The following is a 26556-nucleotide window of genomic DNA, read 5'->3' on the forward strand; positions in this document are numbered from 1 at the left end:
AGCGCCCCGTCCCGACGAGCTCGCGCACAGAAGCAAACGCATACGCGAGTAGCGCCCGCATATGAAAACGGTATTCAAACCACACAAGTGAGGTATCGCCGCGATCGTTAGAGTGAGAGCAATAATTCTAGCCCTAGACCTACTCTGCAACTCAAAAAATGCAACCTGTAGAATTTTTTAAACGTCGCCTATCGAGATTTTTAAAGGGTAAAAGTTTGATGCCATGCCACGAGCGGGCGCAATTTTTAAGCGTGACATGTTGGGTATCATTTTACTTGGCGTAACATTATCTTTCACAATATATAAAAAAATTGGGCAAAATGTATTGTTGTCTTATTTTTTAATTCAAAAAAGTGATTTTTATCCAAAAAAAGTGCGCTTGTAAGACCGCTGCGCAAATACGGTGTGACAAAAAGTATTGCAATGACTGCCATTTTATTCCCTAGGATGTCTGCTAAAAAAAATATATAATGTTTGGGGGTTCTGATTAATTTTCTAGCCAAAAAATTGTGATTTTCACATGAAGGAGAGAAGTGCCAGAATTAACCCGGTGGGCAAGTGGTTAAAGTACTCATGGCTATAAAGAATAGAGTCATTGCTCATTAAAAAAAAAAAAAAAAAAGGGGGTCCCTCCAAATTAAATTACCAGGCCCTTCAGGTCTGGAATGGATATTAAGGGGAACCCCGCCGTAAAAAACCCCCCAAAAAATGGCGTGGGGTCCCCCCAAATATCCATACCAGACCCTTCAGGTCTGGTGTGGATTTTAAGGGGAACTCCACCCCAAATTGAAAAAAAAAATGGCGTGGAGTCCCCCTAAAAATCCACACCAGACCCTTATCCGAGCACGTTGACCTGGCCAGCCGCAGAAAAGAGGGGGGGACAGAGTGCGGCCCCCCCCCTCTCCTGAACCGAACCAGGCCACATGCCCTCAACATGGGGAGGATGTCCCCATGTTGATGGGGACAAGGGTCTCATCCCCACAACCCTTGCCCGGTGGTTGTGGGGGTATGCGGGCGGGGGGCTTATCAGAATCTGGAAGACCCCTTTAACAAAGGGGACCCCCAGATCCTACCCCCCCCCCTATGTGAAATGGTAATGGGGTACATTGTACCTCTACCATTTCACCCCCAAAAAAATGTCAAAGTGTTAAAAATGACAGTAGCCGGTTTTTGACAAATCTTTTAATAAAATCTTCTTTTCTTCTTTCCTTCGGGTTTCTTCCGCTGCTTCTTTCTTCTCGTCCACATCTTGCCCGACGTGTTCTTCTATCTTCTCCGTCCGTCCTCCAGCCTTCTGGTCCCGCATCTTGCCCGTTGTCTTGTCCTGTCTTCTTCTCCGTCCGCCTCCTCGTCCGCATCTTGGGTCTTCTGCGGTGTTCTTCTCGGTCCGCCAGCCTTCTCGTCCCCGGACCCAGCGTTTGAATTTGATTTGGCCGCCGTTTTCCCGCTCCTGGGACCCGCCCCCCTCTGACGCCACAAGTAAACTCCTTAGAAGGTCATGTGCGTCCGAGGGGGGCGGGGTCACATGAGTGTGACACGGCGGGAACTTCTTCTCCGGGCGGCGCGATTGAAATTGAATTCCCCCGCTGTGTGACGCTCTGCGACCCCGCCCCCCTCTGACGCACATGACCTTCTAAGGAGTTTACTTGTGGCGTCAGAGGGGGGCGGGGTCACATGAGTGTGACACGGCGGGAACTTCTTCTCCGGGCGGCGCGATTGAAATTGAATTCCCCCGCTGTGTGACGCTCTGCGACCCCGCCCCCCTCTGACGCACATGACCTTCTAAGGAGTTTACTTGTGGCGTCAGAGGGGGGCGGGTCCCAGGAGCGGGAAAACGGCGGCCAAATCAAATTCAAACGCTGGGTCCGGGGACGAGAAGGCTGGCGGACCGAGAAGAACACCGCAGAAGACCCAAGATGCGGACGAGGAGGCGGACGGAGAAGAAGACAGGACAAGACAACGGGCAAGATGCGGGACCAGAAGGCTGAAGGACGGACGGAGAAGATAGAAGAACACGTCGGGCAAGATGTGGACGAGAAGAAAGAAGCAGCGGAAGAAACCCGAAAGGAAAGAAGAAAAGAAGATTTTATTAAAAGATTTGTCAAAAACCGGCTACTGTCATTTTTAACACTTTGACATTTTTTTTGGGGTGAAATGGTAGAGGTACAATGTACCCCATTACCATTTCACACAGGGGGGGGGTCAGGATCTGGGGGTCCCCTTTGTTAAAGGGGTCTTCCAGATTCTGATAAACCTCCCGCCCGCATACCCCCACAACCACCGGGCAAGGGTTGTGGGGATGAGACCCTTGTCCCCATCAACATGGGGACATCCTCCCCATGTTGAGGGCATGTGGCCTGGTGCGGTTCAGGAGAGGGGGGGGGCGCACTCTGTCCCCCCCTCTTTTCTGCGGCCGGCCAGGTCAACGTGCTCGGATAAGGGTCTGGTGTGGATTTTTAGGGGGACTCCACGCCATTTTTTTTTTCAATTTGGGGTGGAGTTCCCCTTAAAATCCACACCAGACCTGAAGGGTCTGGAATGGATATTTGCCGGGAACCGCACGTCTTTTTTTTTTTTGGTTTTTACGGCGGGGTTCCCCTTAATATCCATTCCAGACCTGAAGGGCCTGGTAATTTAATTTGGGGGAACCCCTACACATTTTTTTGTTTGTTTTATGAATGAATCCCTTTAGAATTGTCAGAGCCGACAATTCATTATAGCCGCGTGTGAATTTTTAAATGACTTTTTTCCTTCTGAATGTCACTTTGTGCAGGGGGAGTTCTAAGTGCGGGAAAAATGCGCTATTTCACATGCTGACATTACACCCCCCCTAGGTACGAAATTTAAAGGAATATTTCACTTTTATTGTTTCACTTTAAGAATTATTAATTTCACTGCTCCCGAAAAAACGGCCGTTTTAAAAAATAAAAAAAGCATTGATACATGTTCCCTGGGGCAGGACTGAGGTCCCCAAACACTTTTTAGGACAAAACTTGCAGATTAGCCTTTAAAATGAACACTTTTGATTTCTCCCATAGACTTCTATAGGGAGTTCGGCGCGGCTTTACATATTAGTTTCAATGCGCCGGCTGCTACGCTGGTTCATGCGCCCAATTAAGCCTCCACCCGGAGTACTAATTAACGCATGAACCAGCGCAGCGCACAGAGCATAGTAAATCAGGCCCCATGTCAGCCCTATAAAAGTGATTGGGCAGGTCTAGAGCCCTGATGACTTTTGCTGGCTCTTAAAGCAGTACCAAACTCACAGCAGAAAAAGGAGCTATGAGCTTGATTTAACCACTTTTTCTTCGCAATGGATTTAAATGTACGTGGGTAGACAAGTGGTTAAACAAAACAGCACATTTAATTCTTATCACAGTTTGTTGCAACGTTGCCAGCCTTGTTTGCATGTAGGGTCACTGACATGTAAGTGAAATTGCTGCTTTGCCTAAGAACCCTGCCTGAAAAACTGATCATCTGTTCTCCATCATGTCCATCAGGTGACAGTCAGATGGAAATGGACAGGAGGTTAGTTTCCATCAGACAGTCCATAGAGAACAGCGGGCTGTGTCCATGTCTGCTCTGCATCAGCAGAGTGGACACTCATATGCCATTCACTTACTGAGCGGGTGGATCAACTGGCGGACGCTGCTAGTGTGAAAGGGGCCTAAAGAATTCAATCTCTGTTGATTCTGCCCATCCATATATTTTTACAGTGCTGTTAATTTATCCCATGGTAAGGCAACCCTGAATTACCCATCATTCTGTGCTCCTGGATTGTAAAATGGTAAAGGCATTGCAATTCCAAGATTAGAAGAAGATATTGGGGTTGATTTACTAAAACTGAAGATTGCAAAGTTTGGTGCAGCTCTGTGTAATCGGCGTTGCTGTATTGCATTCCACGCTGGAGCGCATACGGCGACCGCACGATGACATCATTGCCCGGCACCACGTGTGTTCCAGCTTGGAATGCCGAAGTGCCGAGCGCGATCAGTGCTCATTCGGCACACATGCCTCTCACCTATAAACAGAACAGCGTGTGTAATACACACGCTGTTCTATTATTATCAGCCGTAGCCGGCCACTCTACAAGCTACAAGTACCATCGATCCCCTAGCTGCAGACCATTCTACGCTGGGCCCCTATCAGTACCTAGCCTATGCCTTCATTGGATCCATGCTGCCATTACTGGGGACACCCTAAGGCCCCTTTCACACTGGGGCATTTTTCGAGCGTTTTTCGAGCGTTATTTGAGCGTTATTCGAGCGAAGCCTCATCTGCAATCCCAATGTGCTGGTAAAGCACCGCTAAGACCCTAACGTTTTAGGGCGTTTTTGCAGTGCCTCAGTGTGAAAGGGTAAGGCGTTTTTACAGCACATTCAATTCATTTCAATGGAGAGGGGCGTTTTTGGAGCATTTTTTTTAGCGCCCAAAAGCTGCTCCAAAGATGCTGCTTGCAGGACTTTAATCAACTCCCCACCAGTGCAACGCCTCAGTGTGAAAGGGTAAGGCGTTTTTACAGCGCTTTCAATTAATTTCAATGAAGAGGGGCGTTTTTGGAGCGTTTTTTTCAGCACCCAAAAGCTGCTCCAAAGATGCTGCTTGCAGGACTCAGTGTGAAAAGGTCCATTGATATGTATGGAGAGCGTTTTATGAGCGTTTTAATAGCGCTATTTTTAACGCTAAAATGCTGTAAAAATGCTTTAGTGTGAAAGTGTTCTTAAGATATCTTCCTCCAGGACACCCTACACTACGGAATCCCATTGCTACTAAGAAATTATAACACTCATTATCTGCAAACGGATAAGTAGCAAATACTTCTGTTGTACTGCTCTAGAATTACCTGCTTCATATATTGCTTCTACTTAGTACTTTATTTTTTATTTTTTTCTCAAACAAAGGTTTTTTATTGAGCATGTATAAAATTAATACAGTTTACAATCTCCAGAGCTTATTTGAAAATCACATGGGAGAGTACACGTAAAAACAAAACATTGTATTACAATCAGATCCCCAACACCTTGTAAAATTCCCTGCAAACAATTCCTTCCCTACCCCCTCCGAGGCCTGTAAGGATGTCCCCAACCCAACTGGCAGAGGCCCTAAAATAACCGTAAACCAAGTCTATTGGGGCCAACCCTGGAACATCCAACCACTTGGCCCATAACTTTTCATATTTACTGCTCGACCCTCGTTTCTGATACACCACCTTCTCCAATCTAAGAGTGACCCCCATTTGTGTAACCCATTCCTGTACTGTTGGCGGTTCAGTGTCCTTCCAGTGTCTTAGTATCATCAGGCGAGCCTGGAACAGAGCTCTGCCTATAGCCTGTCTAGGGATATCCTCTACCAGGAGACCCTCCGTGATCCCCAGAAGACATACCTTGGGTTCCAAAGGAACTTGAGCCTGAAAGGCCCTATTAATCGAATCCACCACCCCTGACCAGTATAAATGGAGCTTCGGGCATCGCCACAGAAGATGAATGAGATCTCCATGGTCTCTACAGCACCTAGTGCAGCAGGGGTCCACCCCCAGTCCCATCCGCGCCAGCCGGGCCGGCGTATAGTGTACCCGTAAGAGGATGTAAAGTTGTGAGAGTCTATGTGCCACGTTCAGGGAGCAGGCGGGAACCGCCTGCAAGGCCTCCTCCCACTGCTCATCCTCAAACGCACCCACATCCCGTTCCCACAGCGCCACCGCCTTGTGAGGGGCACCCGGTAAGAAGAGGTTTAGCAGCATAGCGTAGCAATTGGATATAAAACCCTTGTAGGTGGACACGTCTAATAGGTAGTTAAAGACCGGAGCCACATTCAATGCCCATATGTCATCCTCCTGCTGAGCATCAAATGCATGTTTAAGTTGTAGGTAATAAAAGTGCATGGACGCAGGGAGTTGAAAGTCCGCCCTGAGTTCTGCAAAAGGTCTCAACCTGCCCGCCCTTACTATGTGTGACATAGAGAATATGCCGTGCCGTTTCCATCTCGATCCGTACGGTATCTTAGCTATCTCACGGTAGTGTAGGTTGTCCCATATGGGGCTATATTTTGTGAACCCTGTCACACCTTGCATCATCCTGACCTTGTTCCAGACCTTTTGCATGAGGACATATGTGGGAAACCGTCTGTTGGATTTCGCATACTGCAAAGCTTCCAGTCCTTCTACCACTTCCCCCGGTCGTGAACCTGAGCAGGCCAACCGAAGAATCCTTCAGATTCAGCTGGAGGTCCCATTGGGGGCCAGACACCCTCGCAATATGCTGCGCCTGGGAGGCCAAATAATAGAGCCAGGGGTTGGGCAATGCCAATCCACCGGCCTCCTTTGGACATTGCAGTTGTTCCAATTTGACCCTGGGGGGCTTTGCTAACCAAATTAAAGAGCGGAAGAGGGAATTAATGATTCTAAATTTTTTCAGAGGGATGACCATCGGGGAGTTATGCAATATGTATAGCAATTGTGGCATAAGAATCATTTTTATTAAATTCACCCTCCCAAACGGTGACAGTTTAAGTTTGCTCCACACCTTGACCCGGTCCCTACAGCGATTAATCAACGGGGTGAGGTTGAGTTTGATATAGTCTAGTGGGCATGCCGTAACTTGGATACCCATGTACCGAAAAGATTCAGAGACCGGGATATCTTGTATAGTATTCACGGGCGGGAGAGGTCGTCGATCAAGCAGTAGCAAGGAGGACTTAGTCCAATTAATGGTCAGGCCCGAGTAAACGCCGAACCGTCGGACCACCTTCATGGCCTCCGTCAACGACCCGGCCGTGTCCCCAAGAAGCAGCATGGTATCGTCGGCATACAGCATAATTTTCTCGTGCAGGTTCTTAGTACTTTATTTAAATCGGTCTTGCTGAATACTAACTTACTACTTGGGATAAATTACTGTGTCTTTAGTTGTTCGCTGTGGAATATCTTAAAGGAACATACACTCTCAACTCAACTGAGCTATACTTGCCTCTCTTACGCAAATATTACTTGCTTACAGTATTCTTATTTTCTACGTGCTTGACATACGTTGTTAAATGAAATTGGGCTAAGCCCCTAAATTATTGAACATGTTAGCTTTTTATGCTAAAGGTAGAAGGTATTTAATATACCTACTCCTATAGTGGCCTAATGCATTCCTTTATGTATGGTGATATGATGTAGAGAGCCCCCAAACTCCTGTTCTCAGATTGGAGCGACGCCTGGTGTCCAATACTGAAATCTCACATAAACATAGAGAGGTGCATTGAAATCTTTTGCTAACTGCCATTGTGGTTCACTCTCGTTCACCATAGTTTGTGACACTCTGCATAGGAACAAATCAGCTTCCTGTTTTTTTGTTTTCTTTTTGTGTATCAAAGCTTAATTGAACAAGCTGAAGTTAGAAGCTGATTGGCTACCATGCACAGCTGTACCAGACTGTCCAGTTTTAGTAAATCAGTCCCTTTGTCTGTCAGTGCTTTTGATGGTATCACAGAGATGGAAGTTATTGCTTTAACACAACACTTGGGGTTCTGGTTCTACTCTGGCTTTCACATCAAAGAACCTATCCGTCATTATGTCTGACTAGTTTAGAGACCAGGGCAAAAAACTATAGGCTGTTCCTTATTTCTGTCAGTGAACCAGCAAAGTTTTCAGTTAAAACTTCATGATTCAAAAAAATGCACAAATCCTAGTGATTTTTTGTGAACCCATAATAGCTGTGAACTCAAACCTGCTAATGCCAGGATAAACACTAGCTTAGACATAGAGTAAAAAAAGTATACATGTAATTTTTCTTTTGTTTTGTTACTACTAATGTCTAAGTTTGGCCTAATCAACTCTGTGACTGAATGGCAGCTCCCTCTTCCATACCTGCCAGCTGGGATGATGGAGCTCAGCCTACAAAGCCTTTACTCCATTTGAGCAACTGAGTATTCTGCAAAAGGTGAAGCACATAAAGCTATTGCTGCAACTGCTGCAGAGTCACTGCTCACTGACTGTAGAAGGGGCAAGGGGAGGGGCTGTGGATCTGTTTAGCTTTTAAAACTTGTTTAATCAAAATGCTGGGGGAAAGGGGGCCCCTTCAGGTAGGTTGCATGGGACCCCATAATTTCTAATGGTGGCCCTGCTTGGCATACCACAAACACTTAACCTTTAAACAATTCCTTAAAATATCCTCCCTAACCCTAGCATTTTACCTAACCCATAAAGTAAATACTTATAAAAAAAAATGATATATTTGTACGTTTTGGAACAATGTACCTATACATTTATCATGTCTAACCGATTCCGCTGAAAGCTGAAAATGCCAGTCAGAAATCATTTTCCTTATTCTCAATAAATGCAGAGCATTCTCTGAATGGATTAGTTGCAGAGGCAGGGCAGTGATATTGCGATCACCACATCATGCAATCAGAGAATGTTTTTTATCCATTGAGGAAATGCAAAGCATTCTCTGAATGGCGCCCATGTAGAGAAAGCAACCTCCTCTGTTAAGTAAGCAGCAGAGCAGCCACTCAGCATGGGACCTGGAAACTAGTCAAGATCACTGTAATAATGGTGCCTACTATGGCGATTTTCAGCTTTCAAAGGGACCTGTAAAAATATCCATAGCTGTAATTCATCTTTAACACTTAATCCTTCCTCCCAACACTTCTTGTGCTTACTTACTACTGGGAACCTCTGCAGGAAGGTTTCGGCTACTACTTTAAAATCATGTAAATGATAAAAATCCTAGAACCAATATAAATATCTCCAAACAATGGGAAAAAGCATGTATTATGACTCACAAGTGCTCTCTGAGCTCCAAATATCAAGAGATTTCTTACAAAATTCTTACCCAGTGGTACATTACACCTCAGAGGGCCAGGAGATGGTCCCTCACAACCTCAGACTCTTGCTGGTGTTGTGGTAATGAGACTGGCACCTTCCTTCACATATTGTGGCAATGCCCACTAATTCTTGAGTACTGGGATGAGGTTAGAAAATGGATTAAATTCATCACAAAAACCAAACTAGAACCTACGGCAGCTGCCTGCTTGATTAATGTGAATACCCTCACCATAGGCAAATACAAGAAGTCCCTTACCAGACATCTTTTATTAGCAGCTAAAACACTATCCCCCTTCACTGGAAGACCACTCATGTGCCCAAAATCAAGGATTGGTTGGATAGAGTAAACTACATTTACAAAATGGAGGAAATTGCTGCCATGAAAAAGGAGAATAGCACAAATTTTACCAAAACCTGGCAACCATGGTTATTATTCTCCTACTCTCCTGAATTCCAACTATTAAATGTATAACACATTACATGCCAAATAATGTTGTTATACTGAACATGTACCAGGAAAGTCAAACTGTTTCCCAACTCCAATTTAATTTACACCTACACTGGGTTAACAATATCTCATGTTACGCAACCTGAAAGATAGAATGTTGCTATATCACTTCTACCTCTACCTCTGGGCTCCGTCCGTTATGCTCCTACTACCCCTCCCCCCTCCCTACCCTAATACCTTCCCTTTCCCTATTAATTTCTTATAATATTTCTTTAGCATATATATGCCCCATGTATAGCCAGATTCAGAAAGCACTTACGCCGACGTATCTTCTGATACGCCGCGTAAGTGCACTGATGTGCCGTCGTATCTATGCGCCTGATGCTTGAAATAAGATACGCCTGAATTTTGGCTCCATCCGACCGACGTAAGTCTCCTACGCCATCGTATCTTGGGCGCATATTTACGCTGGTCACAAGGGGAGCTTCCATTGATTTATGCGTTGAATATGCAAATGACCAAGATACGCCGATTCACGAACGTACTTGCGCCCGTCGCATGAGTATACGCCGTTTACGTAAGGCGTACGTCCGGTGTAAAGTTAAAACGCCTATAGGGAGGCCCAACCCATGCAAAGGTATGGATGATGGAACAGCCGTCGTATTTTACGTCGTTTACGTAAGTCGTACATGAATGGGGCTGGGCATAGGTTGCGTTCATGTCGTAGGCATTGAGCCGTCGTATCTTAGGGCGTAAATTTGACGTGATTCTGAGCATGCGCACGCATGCGCCGTTCGTTCAGCCCATCATTTGCATGGGGTCAAGCTTCATTTAAATGGATCACGCCCACTACCTTCCTACTTTGAATTAGGCGGGCTTACGTCGGCCAATTTACGTTACGCCGGTGCAAGTTTGGGAGGGAGTGCTTTGTGAATACTGGGCCAGATCCACAAAGAGGCGCCGTAACTTAACTATTCTGATTTAAGTTACACTGCCGCAAAATTTCTACCTAAGTGCCCGATCCACAAAGCACTTACCTAGAAATTTTCGGCTGTGTAACTTATATCCGGCCAGCGCAAGGCGTTCCCAATTCAAATGGGGCGAGTCCCATTTAAATTAGGCGCGCTCCTGCGCCGGACATACTGCGCATGCTCGTGACGTCATTTTCCCGACGGGCATAGCGCGAAATTACGTTACGCCGTGTTTTGTGAATCGCGCCGGGTAAAAAAAGTTGAGTCGGGAAAAAAAAAAGATACGGCGGGAAAAAAAAAAAAAAATAAATAAATCAGCGTCGCTGCAAAGAAGGGTCTGCTTTTACAAGGTGTAAACAGTTTACACTTTGTAAAAGCAGCCCTAATTTTACGATTGCAACGTAAGTATTTACGGAGATTTCACGAAGCTAAACCGCTTCGTGGATCTCCGTAAGTGCTCATTTGCATACGCGAAGCGTCATTTCGACTCGAAATGCCCCCAGCGGCGGATGCGGTACTGCATCCTAAGATCCGGCAGTGTAAGTCCCTTACACATGCCAGATCTTCTGCCTATCTTTGGGAAACTGATTCTGTGGATCAGTTCCAAAGATAGAAACAGGGATACGACGGCGTATCAGTAGATACGCCGGCGTATCCCTTTTGAGGATCTGGCCCACTGTTCTTGCCTCACTGATTTACGTTGGCGTAGCGCATATGAGATGCGCTACGCCGGTCTAAAGATGCGCCACTCTACGTGAATCCGGCTAGTAATGTCTACTCATTCATCTGGCTATGTGAATTATTTATATTTTATGTATTGTGACAACTGTTAGTCATGGATGTATGTTCCAGTATTACATTTGCCTTATTATATGTTTTGTAATAAGCTTTAATAAAACCTTTGATTGAGAAAAAAATATATATACATCTCCAAACATATATAGTATTTATAATCATGAACATTATATCAAGGACTGGAAATATAGATTTATTATACAAGAACCTGCAGTATTATGTCCTTATAGAAAATTATTTTTCTTCTAGGCGATTGATAAACCTGAAATAAATTCAACTACTGCAAGTAAAGAAAACCTGGATCCACATCAAGAGGTAAAGTAGTATTTCTTTTTGGCCCTCATCCTAAGTATTCCCCAACATTAAATATTAATTTATGTTTTTTAGATGTGTTCTCCTGCATTACTTAGGCAACAAACGGAGGAGATATGTGCTGCCATTGATGAGGTGCTACATGATGACCCTCTGCCCATGGTAATTTTTAATTTTGTCACATCCCAATTCATATAGTTTGGTTTACTTTCTGTCGCTGTAGGTTACTGCTTTCTCCCTCCCTCCCTCCCTCCCTCTCTTCCTTTCTTTTTTCCGAGTTTGACAAATAAGAGAACACTATGAATATTGAATGAATTATGATACCATTCCACCTGTACTCGTTTATCTTATTTGTGTGTTGTTGTGTGCACAAACACACTGCTCTTCAGTGCGCAGTAAACAATAAATGAAAAAAATGCTAGCACCAACTAGAACAATCCTACTATCTAAATCTTCTTTTGTCTTCCAGCAAAGGTAAAACAAGATAGTTTACTGTGATTGAGATTAAACATAGATATCAAGCAATGCACAGTATGGACTTAAAATATCTTCCCCACATATCATGCAAATCCCCTCCACGACCTAAAGACAAAATTCTGTCTGCCCTCTGCTCCATGGAAGGAAAAGCTTGTCATGTACATTCTAAAAGTGTTCATAACACTGCAGGAAATATTTAGTATAGGAATGTACTACTACTATCTACTGATCGACTTCTGTACAATCTCCATGTCAGTTTTTTGTCGCACATTCAGCTCCTTTGGTTTTTTGTACTTATACCTACAGGTAAGCCTATAATAAGACTTGACATCCCTTTTGACATGTGCTCAACATGTGCTCAAGCCACAGACGGGTGTAAGGTGTAGGTGTGAATGGGGTCTGAAAGTGAAATTAGTGTGTTTACACAAAAATAATGAATCTCTATTCACATCTGCATGTTTCTAAATAAAACATGTGTGTTTTGCCATAGAATGCGTTAAGATAAAAAAAACCTTCTGCCTTTACAACCACTTTAAGAATATGTAAACCATTTATTGCCCATAGACTGGGTTCAGATGTCCTTTAAAAGGTCATAAGTTGTACATCAACCCGTGGTTGCAGGAAAGAAATTTGCTCCGCGTATGGCCTGGCCGGCCTTACAGTTGTGCTGCAGTGTTGATATGCTAAATGCATGAATCTATCTATTGGTGTTAGAGGGGGTAACAGGAGAGAGGGGGGGGGGGGGGCACCCATGCGCCCTTATGGACGCACCACCACTGGTAGATCTAGTGCTAGTTTGCTGGATGTAGAGCAGCCCATCAAAATCAATGGGTTGTGCCATGCGTTTCGGAAACATGCTGCAGATGCATAAGAATGCATCCTATGCATTAAGGTGAAAAAACACCTTGCAGTGTCCAGCCCCTCAGCCCCCCCATTTTACTTACCTGAGCCCCGAATTTCCGTGGGCGCGATCCCGCATAGCTATCTCTGCCCGGGCTTCTCTGCTCTTCATTGGATAGATTGATAGCAGCACAGCCATTGGCTCCCGCTGCTGTCAATCAAATCCAATGACACTGGCACCGGGGGGCGGGGTCGAGTCATACACTGGGCGGCTATGTATGGAGAGTGTATGACACTGGAGAGCGCCCCCAAGGTAACCCCCTCGGGAGAGATCTTTCCAGAGGGGGTCATCTGTTGCGGGGAGGAGCTGAGAGTGCCACTGTGGGACCCCAGAACAGGAGGATTGGGGCTACTCTGTGTAAAACTAACTGCACAGTGGAGGTAAATATGACATGTTTGTTTTTTGTTTTTTAACCACTTCCCGCCCGGCCCATTGTCAAATGACGTCCACAAAGGACCTCTACCGATCCGGGTGGACGTCATATGACGTCCTGGGCGTTGTGGGGGGATATCTGAATGATGCCTGCAGCTAGAGGCATCATTCAGATATCCTTCTCTTCTGCCGGCGATTCTGCACAACGTAAGAACGATCATAGCGGCGGTTCCGCTGCTAGATCGTTCTTACAGGCGGCGGGAGGGGACATCCCCCCCCTCCCGCCGCCATCCGGTGCTTCTCCGGGCTCTCCCGTGCCATCGGGGGCCCGGAGAACGAATCGTCCGGCGCTGGCAGGAAGCATAGAGATGACTGGTGACCAGATGGTCACCAGTCATCTCTATGACCGGTGACCAGATGGTCACCAGTCATCTCTATGACCGTCGGAGGACCCGGCGCGATGTGATGACGTCACCCCCAGGTCCCCGTAAGTAAACAAAGCCGCAATTGCGGCTGCTAAGCAACAGCAAGCATGAGATCGGTGAATTTTTTTTCACCGATTTCATGCTTTCCAGCCTGGAGGAGAGATGTGGGGTCTTATTGACCCTGCATCTCTCCATAAAGAGTACCTGTCTCACACATTCCTATTACAAGGGATGTTTACATTCCTTGTAATAGGAATAAAAGTGATAATAAAAAAAAAAAAAAGTGTCCCCAGTAGCTCGCGCGCAGAAGCGAACGCACACGCAAGTCCCGCCGACATATGTAAACGCTGTTTAAACCACATATGTGAGGTATCGCCGCGTGTGTTAGAGTGCCAGCAACAATTCTAGCACTGTAAATCTAAACTGGTAACCTGTAAAAATTTTCAAAGCGTTGCCTATGGAGATTTTTAAGTACCGAAGTTTGGCGCCATTCCATGAGTGTGCGCAATTTTAAAGCGTGACATGTTAGGTATCTATTTACTCAGTGTAACATCATCTTTCATATTTTACAAAAAAATTGGGCTAACTTTACTGTTTTGTTATTTTTTTAATTCATGAAACAATTTTTTTCCAAAAAAAAAGACGTTTGAAAAATGATTGCTCAAATACCGTGCAAGATAAAACGTTTCAATGACCGTCGTTTTTTTCCCTAGGGTGTCTGCTAAAAAAACATATATAATGTTTGGGGGTTCTGCGTAATTTTCTTGCAAAAAAATTATGATTTGTACATGTAGGAGAGAAGTGCCAGAATAGGCCTGGTATGGATGTGTGTATAAAAGCCCTGTATGGAAGCGGTTAAACAGGAACCTTTACAACTACTTTAATGGTATATTGTTATCCGAGGTCAGTATACCGTATATGTTTGATATCCCTTGTCTACCCGAGCCACTCCGGTCTATGAGTCTCTCCCATGGGTTCAACTCATTCGGAGCCTTAATAGGCTTTGGTAGAGATTGGACAAAGTGCTGGACTTGTCTATATCTCCAATCGTCCCCCTCCGCAGCTCCACACCTTTCTTGTATATCTCTCAGAGGGCTCAGGGTATCATCCTTCATTATGTCTTTTAGTTTCAATACGCCCGTCCTTGCCCATCTCAGGAAACGGCCCCCCTCCTTGCCCAGCAGGAAGTAGTCCGTGCCCGTGAGGGGCAATTGAGGGCTATTATACGGCCATCTTTTAATTTTACATATTCTGTCCCATACTCTAAATGTTTATTTGGTTAATGATGGGGTGTCTCCTATGAGACATCTGTATTGTTTTGGAACCCATATTCTTGTACCCAAATTTGTGCCACTCAAGTTCTCCTCAATACCTACCCATTTTTTCATTAATCCCACCTCCTGAAACCAGTCAGTAATCCTCTTTAATACAGCTGCTTCATAATATCTCTTGAAGTCTGGTAGTTGTATTCCGCCTTCATTTCCAGGCCTAGACGGGATCTCTGCGGAAATACAGGATTTCTTGTTTTTCCATATGTATCCCCTTACGGGGACTTCTTATGGCTTTCTTTTAACAATGGCTACCTTTTTGCAACTCTTCCATAAAGACCAGATTTGTGGAGTGCATGACTAATTACTGTCCTGTGGACAGATTCTCCCACCTGAGCTGTGGATCTCTGCAGCTCCTCCAAAGTTACCATGGGCCTCTTGGCTGTTTCTCTGATTAATGTTCTCCTTGCCTGGCCTGTCAGTTTAGGTGGACGGCCATGTTTTGGTAGGTTTGCAGTTGTGCCATACTCTTTCCATTTTTGGATGATGGATTGAACAGTGCTCTGTGAGATGTTCAAAGCTTGGGATATTTTTTTATAACCTAACCCTGCTTTAAACTTCTCTACAGCTTTATCCCTGACCTGTCTGGTGTGTTCCTTGGCTTTCATTATGCTGTTTGTTCACTAAGGTTCTCTAACTGCTGAGGGCTTCACAGAACAGCTGTATTTATACTGAGATTAAATTACACACAGGTGGACTCTATTTACTAATTAGGTGACTTCTGCACGCAACTGTTCCACTAAATTTTACTTAGGGTATCAGAGTAGAGGGGGCTGAATAAAAATGCAGCAACACTTTACAGATATTTATTTGTAAAATATTTTGAAAACCATTTACCATTTTCACTCCACTTCAAAATGATGTGCTACTTTGTGTTGGTCTACCATATAAAATCCCAATAAATACATTTACGTTTTTGGTTGTAACATGACAAATTGGAAAATTTCAAGAAGTATGAATACTTTTTCAAGGATATACTGTATGCAAACCAGTGTATTTTACATGCAACCATGTTGCATTACACAGTGTTTAACCTCTTCACGCCAGCCCCTCCCTAAACTCCCAATCGCAAGCAGCACTTGATATCGGGGAGCACACACAGCTGTATTGACAGCAATTCGCACAAATATGTGTCCTCACAGTGTAACAGGCGCTCCTCTCGGCGCCGTAATGCGTTCCGTGCTGGAACGCATAAGTCGCCCAAGCGATGACATCATCGCGTGGTGCCGCGTGCGTTCGACCGTGGAACGCGGAGTGCGCCACGAATTGGCGGTTTTCAGTGCTGATGCACTACAGCTGTTACCTGCCTATAAAGGCATTCATTAAAAATAGAAGCCCTGTTCTATTATTTTCAGCCATAGCTCGGCCATGCTACACCCAATGGTGCCATCAATCCCCATGCTGAGATTCTGACCAGCCTGCAACTCCTCCATCAATGCCGCTACACTTGCTGCAACAGACTGTCGTTGCCGGGGACAACCTTGAGACCTTCTTTGCTGGCATCCTACACTACAGAATCCCTTTTGGTACACTGAAGCCCTACAAATGGATAAGTAGCAATTGTGTCACTTGTAGTTCTATAGAAACATCTGCTGCATACTTTTCACCTAAAACAATTGCTGATATTTATTATGGCTTGTGGCTATTAACATACTACTTGGGATAGACTGTTATGCCTATGACTGTTTGTTAACCACTTAAGCCCCGGACCAATATGCTGCTAAATGCCCAAAGGTGTTTTTACAATTTGGCACTGCGTCGCTTTAACAGACAATTGCGCGGTCGTGCGATGTGGCTTCCAAACAAAATTGACGTCCTCTTTTCCCCACAAATAGAGCTTTCTTTTGGTGGTATTTGATCACCTCTGCGGTTTTTATTTTTTGCGCTATAAACAAAAATAGAGCAACAATTTTGAAAAAAATGCAATATTTTTTACTTTTTGCTATAATAAATATCCCCCAAAAACATATATAAAAATTTATTTTTTCCTCAGTTTAGGCCGATACGTATTCTTCTACCTATTTTTGGTAAAAAAAATCGCATTAAGTGTTTATCGATTGGTTTGTGCAAAATTTATAGCGTTTACAAAATAGGGGATAGTTGTTTTGCATTTTTATTAATTTTTTTTTTTACTACTATTGGCGGCAATCAGCGAATTTTTCATGATTGCGACATTATGGCGGACACTTCGGACAATTTTGACACATTTTTGGGACCATTGTCATTTTCACAGCAAAAAATGCATTTAAATTGCATTGTTTATTGTGAAAATGACAGTTGCAGTTTGGGAGTTAACCACAGGGGGCGCTGTAGGAGTTAGGGTTCACCTAGTGTGTGTTTACAACTGTAGGGGGGTGTGGCTGTAGGACTGACGTCATCGATCGAGTCTCCCTATAAAAAGGATCACTCGATCGATACACCGCCACAGTGAAGCACGGGGAAGCCGTGTTTACACACGGCTCTCCCCGTTCTTCAGCTCCGGAGAGCGATCGCGACTATAAACAAATAGCTACGCGGATCGCTCCCCGCGGGAATCCGCCCGCCGCACGTGGGGGGCCGATTTGACCCCCCACCCGCTAGAAGGCAAGGACGTATATATACGCCCTTCTGCCTGTCCGTGCCATTTTGCGGACGTAAATAGTCGTGCGGCGGGCGTTAAGTGGTTAAGGAATATCTTAAAGGGACATCTATTCTTAACTACCTGAGCTATAATTGCCTTTCATGTGCAACTATAACTATCTGAGCTATAATTGCTTCTCATATGCAACTATAACTACCTAAGCTATATTTGCTTCTCATATGCAACTATTAGTTGTCTCAACAGCTCCTATTTACTACGTGCTTGACATAAGTGTAAATTGCTTATGGGTCTTGCCCTGACTTGCTGAACATGTTTGCTCTAACTTTTCTATGCTAAAGGTTGATGGTATTTCATACCAACTCCCTTAGTGGCCTAATACATCTCTATATGTTTAAGTGATATGATGTAGAGAACCCCCAAACTCCTGTTTGCTTGGAGTGACGCCTGGGGTCCCGTACTGATAATCACTTGCATATAGAGGTGCATTGGAATCTATAAAGTGTATACTATAATTTTAAATGCTAAGCTCTGGTCGCATGTTGTAATGCGTCCATCCTTAGTAACTCAACGCCTTTCTTTATGTGAGAGAGAGATGATGTATAGAACTCCCAAACTCCTGTTTGTGTGGAGTGACGCCTGGGGTCCAATACTGAATTCTCACACAAAGAAGTGCATTGAAATCTTTGATAACCGCAGTTGTGGTTCACTATGTTCACCAGTGCTGTTACACACAGCGCTAAGGACCAGGCACCGAGAGGCTGCATATTTGCGTGTGGCCGGTGCCAAGGGGTTAACATGATCTTTCCTCATTTGAGCAAATTAGATAGCACACGGTATGTAAAGCTTGTAATTATCAATGTGAGCAGTCTAATTGGATGATTAACTGTACTGGAAATAAGAACCAAATGTAGTGACTGACAGTTTCTTCTGTTTCAAGCAAAGCTTGTTGACAATAGTCTAACAAGTTGGGAAGTAGGTAGTGAGGAAGTTGATTAAAAACAAAATTGTTTATGGACCCTGAGTACACTTGTGTAGGATGTACCTGTCAGAGTTCTGGATATTGCTTTCTGAAATGTGGTTTGCTTTCTTAAAGCGGAGGTTCACCCTCAAACTGAACTTTCTATCAATCATATCTGAAGGCACAATAAATGATTGTAACGTTGTCATTTTTCTCTCGATCTGTACCCTTACCTGTATTCTGCATGACTTCTGCGCAAGGTCTCCTGGGAGTGACAACGGGGCGTGTATCCTAACTGACGTCACCCGTTGTCATGGTAATGATTGTAATCAGGAAGTGTTGACGGCGAGGCTCACGCTGCTCACCGTCAATACAGCACATGCGCGAGATCCTGCGGTGCATGATGGGGGCATTGCGTCAAGGAATCCAGGCAGTGTTTGCTTGTGGGATTCAAAATGCCCAAAAGCAAAATGGAAAAAGCCAGGACTATTTTTTATAAGTTATTATTTTTTACGAAAACGGAGAGGACGAACGTACCGTGCTAGCTATATTACAATGCATTGCAGATTTTTTAAAAAAAAGCAAAACCTGCGGAACCTCCGCTTTAAGATATAAAAATGTATATAACTTATGATTTCTGATATTTTTTCCCGGCGGTCTTTAGACTAAGGGGAAAACCGAGAACCGGCTCAGTCCCTTTTCCCCTGTAAACATGCCCGGTTTTCCCGACAGGAAAACTGCCAGGAGAGCTTTGGTCGGGAAACCCGGGAAACCCTGCCGTGTGTATGCTCCCTCGCAGTGCTTCCCATAGGAAAACTGTGGGAAAAAACCTGCCGCGATTCGTGGCGAGAAAAAAGAGAACATGTTCTCATTTTTTAAACAACAGTTTTCCTGTCGGGAAAACTGCTAAGGAGCATACACATGGCTGGTTTTCCCAGCCAAAGGAAAACACGTCTGTTTTCCCGATGGGAAAACCGATCGTGTGTACTAGGCATAAGACATTTTCCTGTATGTGTGATATCGTTTTCTTGCCTTGATCTCAGGTTATTACTCACAACAGAGATTATATTGGCCAAAGCGTAGCCTATAAACTGCACAATCTTATTATTTAGTGGTATACTGTTCTTAATCTTGTAGTGGTAACCTGTAGAAAGCCCACATGCAAAGATGAGGTGTTGTATTAAGACTGTTGAATGTTGTAGGTTGCTCCTTTTCCCCTACCACCCTCACTTCTTCTGATAAATTGACTCGAAGAGGGCAGTTGAACAAGAAGAAAACTTGTCAAAAACTGTAAATGTAATTAATGCTACTTCATCTTCCCCTGCTATCCTAAGCACAATTAGAAAAATAATATGTTTATTGGGCACTAGGCACATATACATTATTTATAACAAGGTGCAGTGCTAAAAATGTGAAAATATTAAACAATTAAAGTGCAAATGCTAAACAATAAAGTGCATATATCAATGTAATAAATTAGAGATGATCAAACTAGAGTCCACAGAAAGAGATCCCATAGGAAAGTCTATAGATCCATGCTGAAGATATATATATATATATTCCCAGCTGAGAGTATGAACCAAAAAATCACAAGTGTGACATCCACTATACAAAGCAATTAAAGGCTTACCAAAGAACCAGCGACTACCCTTACTAGGGGGTCAGAAAGCGCTCAATCGGATCCACAAAGTGCAATACTTTAGAAGTCTCACAATTTATTAAAAGTAATGCACTTACATGATAATGATAAAAACGGGTGTGTAAGCACATCAAAACCAGGACTGGTCAGTTTCCCTCATGTAAACTGGCCAAACTTCGGTCGCACATGCGCAGTAGCATGTGTACATAGCTTCTTGTATCTTTTATATGTCACGATTATTGATACTACTGATGGCTTTCTGACACTGCATCATGGCTTGCTTGTGAGTACTCTGTTAGACACCATCTGCGAGTTTTCTGAGAGACAGCCCAGGCTCCATACTGAGTGGATCAGTGATCCGATTAAGCGATTAGTGCATGGTTAACATTTTTTTTTTTTTATAAAAAACAAGGTAAAGACAGCATGGAACACTAATGTAGGTAGTACATTTTCAAGAATAAGGACATTGGTTAGTGTCACTTTAATTCAAACCTAACTCGAACTTGTCAGAAGTTATCAGGCTAATAGCAGAGGAACTGAGCAGGAGCAGGAGAGAGCTACGGGACATTGTGCTTTGAAGAGAGATAATAAAACACTACAGATATATGTGCCCAGCTCAAATTTCATGAATCGGGTTTACATCCACTTTAAGCTTGTCTGCATCTGCCTTTAGCAAATTAAACAATAGTTTTGAAAGAATATCTTTCTTTCTAAGAGATGTTTGTTGTTTGCAAGCAATTCAGAAAGATAACTAATTTTGTATTTCTTTCTTTTCTTGTGAGCATTGCAAAGTCGCATCAAAACCTGCAATAAGGAAGAGAGATTCTAAATCTGTCAGTGTAAGTATTCTAAAACATACATAAATACAATTGCAGACTAAAAGTGTTGTGTCAGAAGTTGCTTATTTTTAATGTTGTTTTATGTAAGTAACAACAATAAAATTCCTTCCTGGTCTGCCTATCTAGCTGAAACCATAAAATACTGAATCTCTGCATGAACATGGTAAGTTTCAGCTACAGAATCTGATTTATAGATGCTCTAGATCAACAATATAGCAGGTCACTCTACTTAAAAATTATATATTTTTTTGGTAGATGCTGGAAATGTTAAATGTAGGGGATTCTTGTTGCTGCAGACCTCAAAAACAATCAAAGGTGGTATTCCAAATATGTCAATCTATGACTGAAATATCACTTTTGGATGTTTGGACCCTTTAGTGTAAGTAAAGGTCAATGACTATATAGCACTGCTCCCACAGGAACTGCTGGAATACTTGTCCCCTGGGCTTCCCACTGATTATCTTGCTGCCAGTTACACAGTATTTCACACAGCCAGGGGATTCCACTCGTCTCCAATGACCAGTCTAGGGGATTGGTTTTTATGTTTTATTTGGAGAACTTGAATAGGAGAACACATTTCAAAAATTGTTAGGATACTCCAACTTAACTATTCACAGGTGAGGACAACTCTCTCTGTAGACATGTGGAAACAGATGATCTGCTGAACCATATAGGATCTGTATGGAAGAATAAGTCCATCTAGAGCAGAAAATACTTGGTGGACTTTGTCATTAGACTCAAGTTTTCAAGACAATAGCCAGTGTCTCCTTTAGCTCCTACATCCAGTATGCTGACTTCTAGGACCAGAGGGAGATTTCAACACACACAGTCTCAAGGATCCCTTCAGGGTCTGTACTCACAAAATGTCCAGGGACAGCTGCTAGCCACCTTCCAACTTCCAAGCAACACTCTATACCAGTGACACACAATCAGATCCATAGACTTTCTCTCTCAGTCCGCTTGCACAGGAACCCTGGGTTGTAGCTTGCAGGCTTCAGGCCCTCAGATCTGCAGTCTGAAGCCGCATGGCCTTCCATGTTGGGGAGAGGCAGCCGCCACCTCCCCACCTTGGAACTCTCACCTCAGAGGTGGGCTGCACTGGAACCTCTGAGCCCATGTGCTCCTCAGACTTAAATACAGGCACCCAGCATTCCTTGGGGCACATCCCCTAATTGGCCAGGGCTGTATCTACATCCATGCTCTCATCTGTCAGGGTTTCCTCCAACTCTTCATTATGCCTTCTTGCTTTTGGATTAGTGCAAAACATCAAGACGGCATGAGCTGAGGACAGAGGACACAAAACAGGCCTCACTAATCAATCATTGCTCTCTGTTAAGCAGACGGCACCTAAATCTGTTAAGCAGAAAAGCCAAAAACGATATACACTTCCTAGTACCTACCTAGGATGCCCAACACTGAAAAGTGCACTAAACATGTTTTTTTTTTAGTGACAATCGTTGATTGGCATACAGTATACTATAGAAATTAATAAGTAAAACAGTCCCAAGCATTATTATTTATGTATTTCCCTAATTACAATGACAATATATTGTGATACACTTTTTTGGATACAAAGAGTCATACTATAATTTAATTCCCATATTACTGTTATATAAATGTAAGGGGTTTGAACTGTATTGGATGCTGGTACTTTTAGAGCATTTCCTGTGTACCTATTCCTCCTCAGGAGCCTTGATGGCCAGTTATGGATGATATAAACAGCCACCATTTTTGATTGATTTACACAACAGAGTTAAAGCGGGAGTTCACCCGAAAAAATGTTTTTAACATTAGATTGATGCTCATTTTGTCAAGGGGAATCGGGTAGTTTTTTTAAAATCGAAGCAGCACTTACCGTTTTAGAGAGCGATCTTCTCCGCCGCTTCCGGGTATGGTCTTCGGGACTGGGCGTTCCTATTTGATTGACAGGCTTTCAACAGGCTTCCGACGGTCGCATACATCGCGTCACGAGTAGCTGAAAGAAGCCGAACGTCGGTGCTGCTCTATACGGCGCCTGCGCACCGCCGTTTGGCTACTTTCGGAAAATCGTGACGTGATGTATGCGACCGCCGGAAGCCTGTCGGAAGCCTGTCAATCAAGTAGGAACGCCCAGTCCCGCAGCCCATACCCGGAAGCGGCAGAGAAGATGCATCTCTAAAACGGTAAGTACTGCTTCGATTGTAAAAAAAACACCCGATTCCCCTAGACACAACGAGCCTCAATCTAATGTTAAAAAAAAAAGTTTTTTGGGTGAACCTCCACTTTAAATTGATTTAACCATTTTACCAGCAATGTTTAAGGCGGTGGTAGCAGGGGTTTTGCAGCAGGCAGCAGAGTGTGTTCGCCCCACAAGTTGACTGTTTTCCTCACTGTGCTTCCTGGGCTGTGCTGTCCCATTTATGGCCCGTGACACACATGGCAGGAATTGCTGATTCGAGTAAAGGGAGACCAGTGAACATCTTGATCTGTCAACAACTTTCTTGGTAAATACCTCTCAGTGGGTTATTTTTAAAGGAGAAGAAGGTCTAAAGCTCTTTTGGCTCTACTTCTACTGGGATCACAGGAGTGCACTTTGTTCTGCACTCCTGTGACCCAGATTCCACTGACAGCAGGCTAAAGTCTGCTGTCGTCTGACGTCAATCAGCCAGTCCAGGCTCTTAAGAGATCCCAACTTTAATGTCAGTATCCACCAAGATGCCCGACCAGTATCTGTCTCAGCCTCTCAGTGCCTCTCAGTGCACTGCTGGGAGCCTGAGCCAGCTGCTCCCACCCATTCCACAGTCTGGCACTCCAGTGAGCCCTGGAGTGGCCGAGCAGAGAGCCTGTGACAGAAAGTTATTAGCCCTCTGCTCACTGAAGACTGAGAACTGTGCGAACTGTGATTGCTTGGTTCTCTGTGTAGAGACGGCAGGGTACAATTGCAGCATCGGATTGATGCTGCACCCACCTTGGTGAGTATGAATGTTTGTTTGTTTTTCTTCATATCCTGCACTTCTCTTTTAAAACAAGTCAAATACAATTATATTATTTTGAAACAAATTATAAAATAAAATTTAGAAATAGATTATTTTCTTCAAAAAGCAATTATCACTTATCAGCATAAGCCTAGGTTCACACTGACAGTGGGATTTCATTCCCGCATGTCAGTCCGACTCCAGGGGTGATTTCAGAGACAGCTGTGCGAGTTGCTGCACAGATGTATATACAAATCAAACCCAGAAGTCGCCAAATGTCGTACAGAAATTACTTTTGGAAATCGGTGCAGCGTCACACCGATTCGGACATACCATTACTGGCAATTGACGCTGATTTGGCATGCAATTTGACATGTAAAATTGCATGACAAATCGGTGGCTATTGCCAGCAATGGCATCGGCCAAATCACATCAATGTGAACCTAGGCTGAGTCAGAAATATATAATTCAGTTTTATTTCGGTTTAATATTTTATAAAAAATCGGGATAAAAAAACCCCTCGGTTTTTTTGATCTTAATAGATTTTTTTTAAATTCAAATACTTTATTTGTTTATTTTTATTTACTTTTTCTCATTTTAAACTGCTAAAATAGTGTCCTTTTTACAATTGTAAGTTATTAATTACAAGATGTAAGTACCCCCCTACAAAAACTGCGAGTACCAAAGGGGCTGGGGGAGGAAAAGATTACACGGCAACTGCTGCAACAAACCCCGTAGTAAAATTAGCCGGTTTACCCCAAAAAAATATGGAGGGGGGCAAAACAGTAAGTGAGGGGGAACCCACTTTGAGAGATCTCCTACTTGCCATCAACTCCTGCAAGGATTCAATAACAGGCCTAGAGACCCAACTGAAAGGTATCAAGGAGGACTTATGTTCAATGGGGGACAGGTTGAGCAAGACCATAGAAAGAACCTCCATTCTAGAGGAAAGACTAAGTACAGTCGAGGATGACCTATTCCCGCTTAAACAAGAAATCTCAGGGTTAAAGAAATAAATGGACATGCAGGGCGCGAAGATCGATGACCTGGAAAACCGTAACTGCAGGAATAACGTTAGAATTATTGGCATACCGGAGCGGAGTGAGGGAGCCAACCCCATTGTATTTCTCGAGGACTGGTTTAGAGAGACTTTTGGGGCCACATCTTTTTCACCCTTTTTTGGCATTGAACATGCCCATCGGGTCCCTTTTAAACCACGTCTGCCAAATGAGCGCCCTAGACCACTCCTTGCCAAAATATTTAACTATAATGACAAAGTGACTCTATTGCGGAAGGCTAGAGAAAAAGGGGAGATTTTATATAATGGGGCCAAAATCTCGCTGTATCAGGACTTTTCCCCCGATCTGCAGAGGCGCAGAGCTGAATTTATTCCAATTAAGAAAACTCTTCAAAAACATGGACTTCCTTATGCTTTGCTTTATCCAGCCCGCCTGCGAGTCTCTGCATTGGGGGGAACTTTTTTCTTTGACTCTCCGACAAGTACTGTGAAGTGGCTTGAGGACAATAAGAAAGACCTATGACCCATAGAGAGGAGGTGAAGGGGAGAAAGAGAGGAAATGTGACTTTTTTTTTTTTTGTCACTTAATGCACTTTTAAATATGCACATGAACAGTAATATGGTAAATAGCTGAAAATAGGCTAGTTAAAACATAGGGAATCCCTCCTCAAACATAATTAAATATCACTAAAATTTCACAAATGGGAGGAGGAGAAGGGAGAAAGTAAGAGGCACTGTAATGATGTTAGAGGGAGGGGGTGGGGTGGGGGGTGGGGGGGACGGAGGGTAGTATGGTTGTGGTTTGTATAGGGAGGTATGGCAGTTGGGAGGTCCCAACAATGGTGTGTAGTGTGGAGGCCACAGGTGGAGCCCCCAGGGGAGGCCCAGGAGGGCCAAGGGAGGGAGGGTGGTGCAGTGGGGGAGGGGACGGGAGGGAGGGATTCATTGGGGAGGGCCAGGGGAAGGGGGGGGAGGAAGGGTTGGGTTACACACCACTATTAAGCGTTTGATGACACTACTTACAATTGCAATTCCCCTATTCAGATTGTTTTCATTATTTTGCTTTTTTGAGGTATGGCGAAGTGGATAAACACTTCTTGCGGTTTACTTCTTTTTTTTTTTTTTCATTTTTCTCTCCCCTTCTTTTTACTGCCTCTCTAGTGACAGGAGAGTCGTATTACGCTTTCGCTTATGTTAAAAGCAGTGCCCTGGGGTGTTTGTGTGTTTTTTTTAATTTTTTTATTATAGTAGTATCTTATGCCTGGATGTACGCGTTTTTCTGTGCCCCTTTTTTTTCAATACATACAATTTTTGAATGCTGTTCAGTCAGTTTGTGGGCCTTCTCCCTTCTCTTTTTTGCCATCGGGACCCCTTTTTCTTTTTTCACCAAGATACTAATTGGGCAAAGGTCAAGGGCTACTAAAATCAACTATAATATATGGTAGATAAGACGTTCTGTATAAAATCCCTGAATGTGCGTGGAATGAGAGACCCAATCAAGAGAGCAACTATCTTGGATATGTTGGGGGGGGAGATGCCGGTCTGCTCTGTCTACAGGAGACACACTTAACTGCAAGCACAGCTACAAAGTTGTGTGGCCCAAAATTCCAGGCCACATACCACTCGTATCACTCATCCTACTCCAGGGGTGTGAGTATACTGGTGGGGAAAGGATTGGTATTCTCCTGTAGAGAGAGCAGAATAGATGATCAGGGAAGGTTTATATTTTTAC

At 43.9% G+C, this 26556-nt stretch overlaps 1 protein-coding gene across 5 annotated transcripts in view; it reads left to right on the forward strand.

Moving 5' to 3' along the window:
* The window catches only part of LOC120936984 (muscular LMNA interacting protein), a 255871-nt gene that overhangs the window by 153477 nt on the left and 75838 nt on the right, over nucleotides 1–26556 (forward strand). For all 5 annotated transcript variants that reach the window (XM_040349840.1, XM_040349836.1, XM_040349839.1 and 2 more), the window contains exons 6-8: nucleotides 11270–11335; nucleotides 11408–11494; nucleotides 20796–20852. In XM_040349840.1, the coding sequence (XP_040205774.1) occupies nucleotides 11270–11335; nucleotides 11408–11494; nucleotides 20796–20852 (210 nt within the window). The remainder of the gene's footprint in view (nucleotides 1–11269; nucleotides 11336–11407; nucleotides 11495–20795; nucleotides 20853–26556) is intronic.

This window comes from Rana temporaria, chromosome 4, assembly GCF_905171775.1.
Source record: "Rana temporaria chromosome 4, aRanTem1.1, whole genome shotgun sequence".
NCBI lineage: Eukaryota > Metazoa > Chordata > Amphibia > Anura > Ranidae > Rana > Rana temporaria.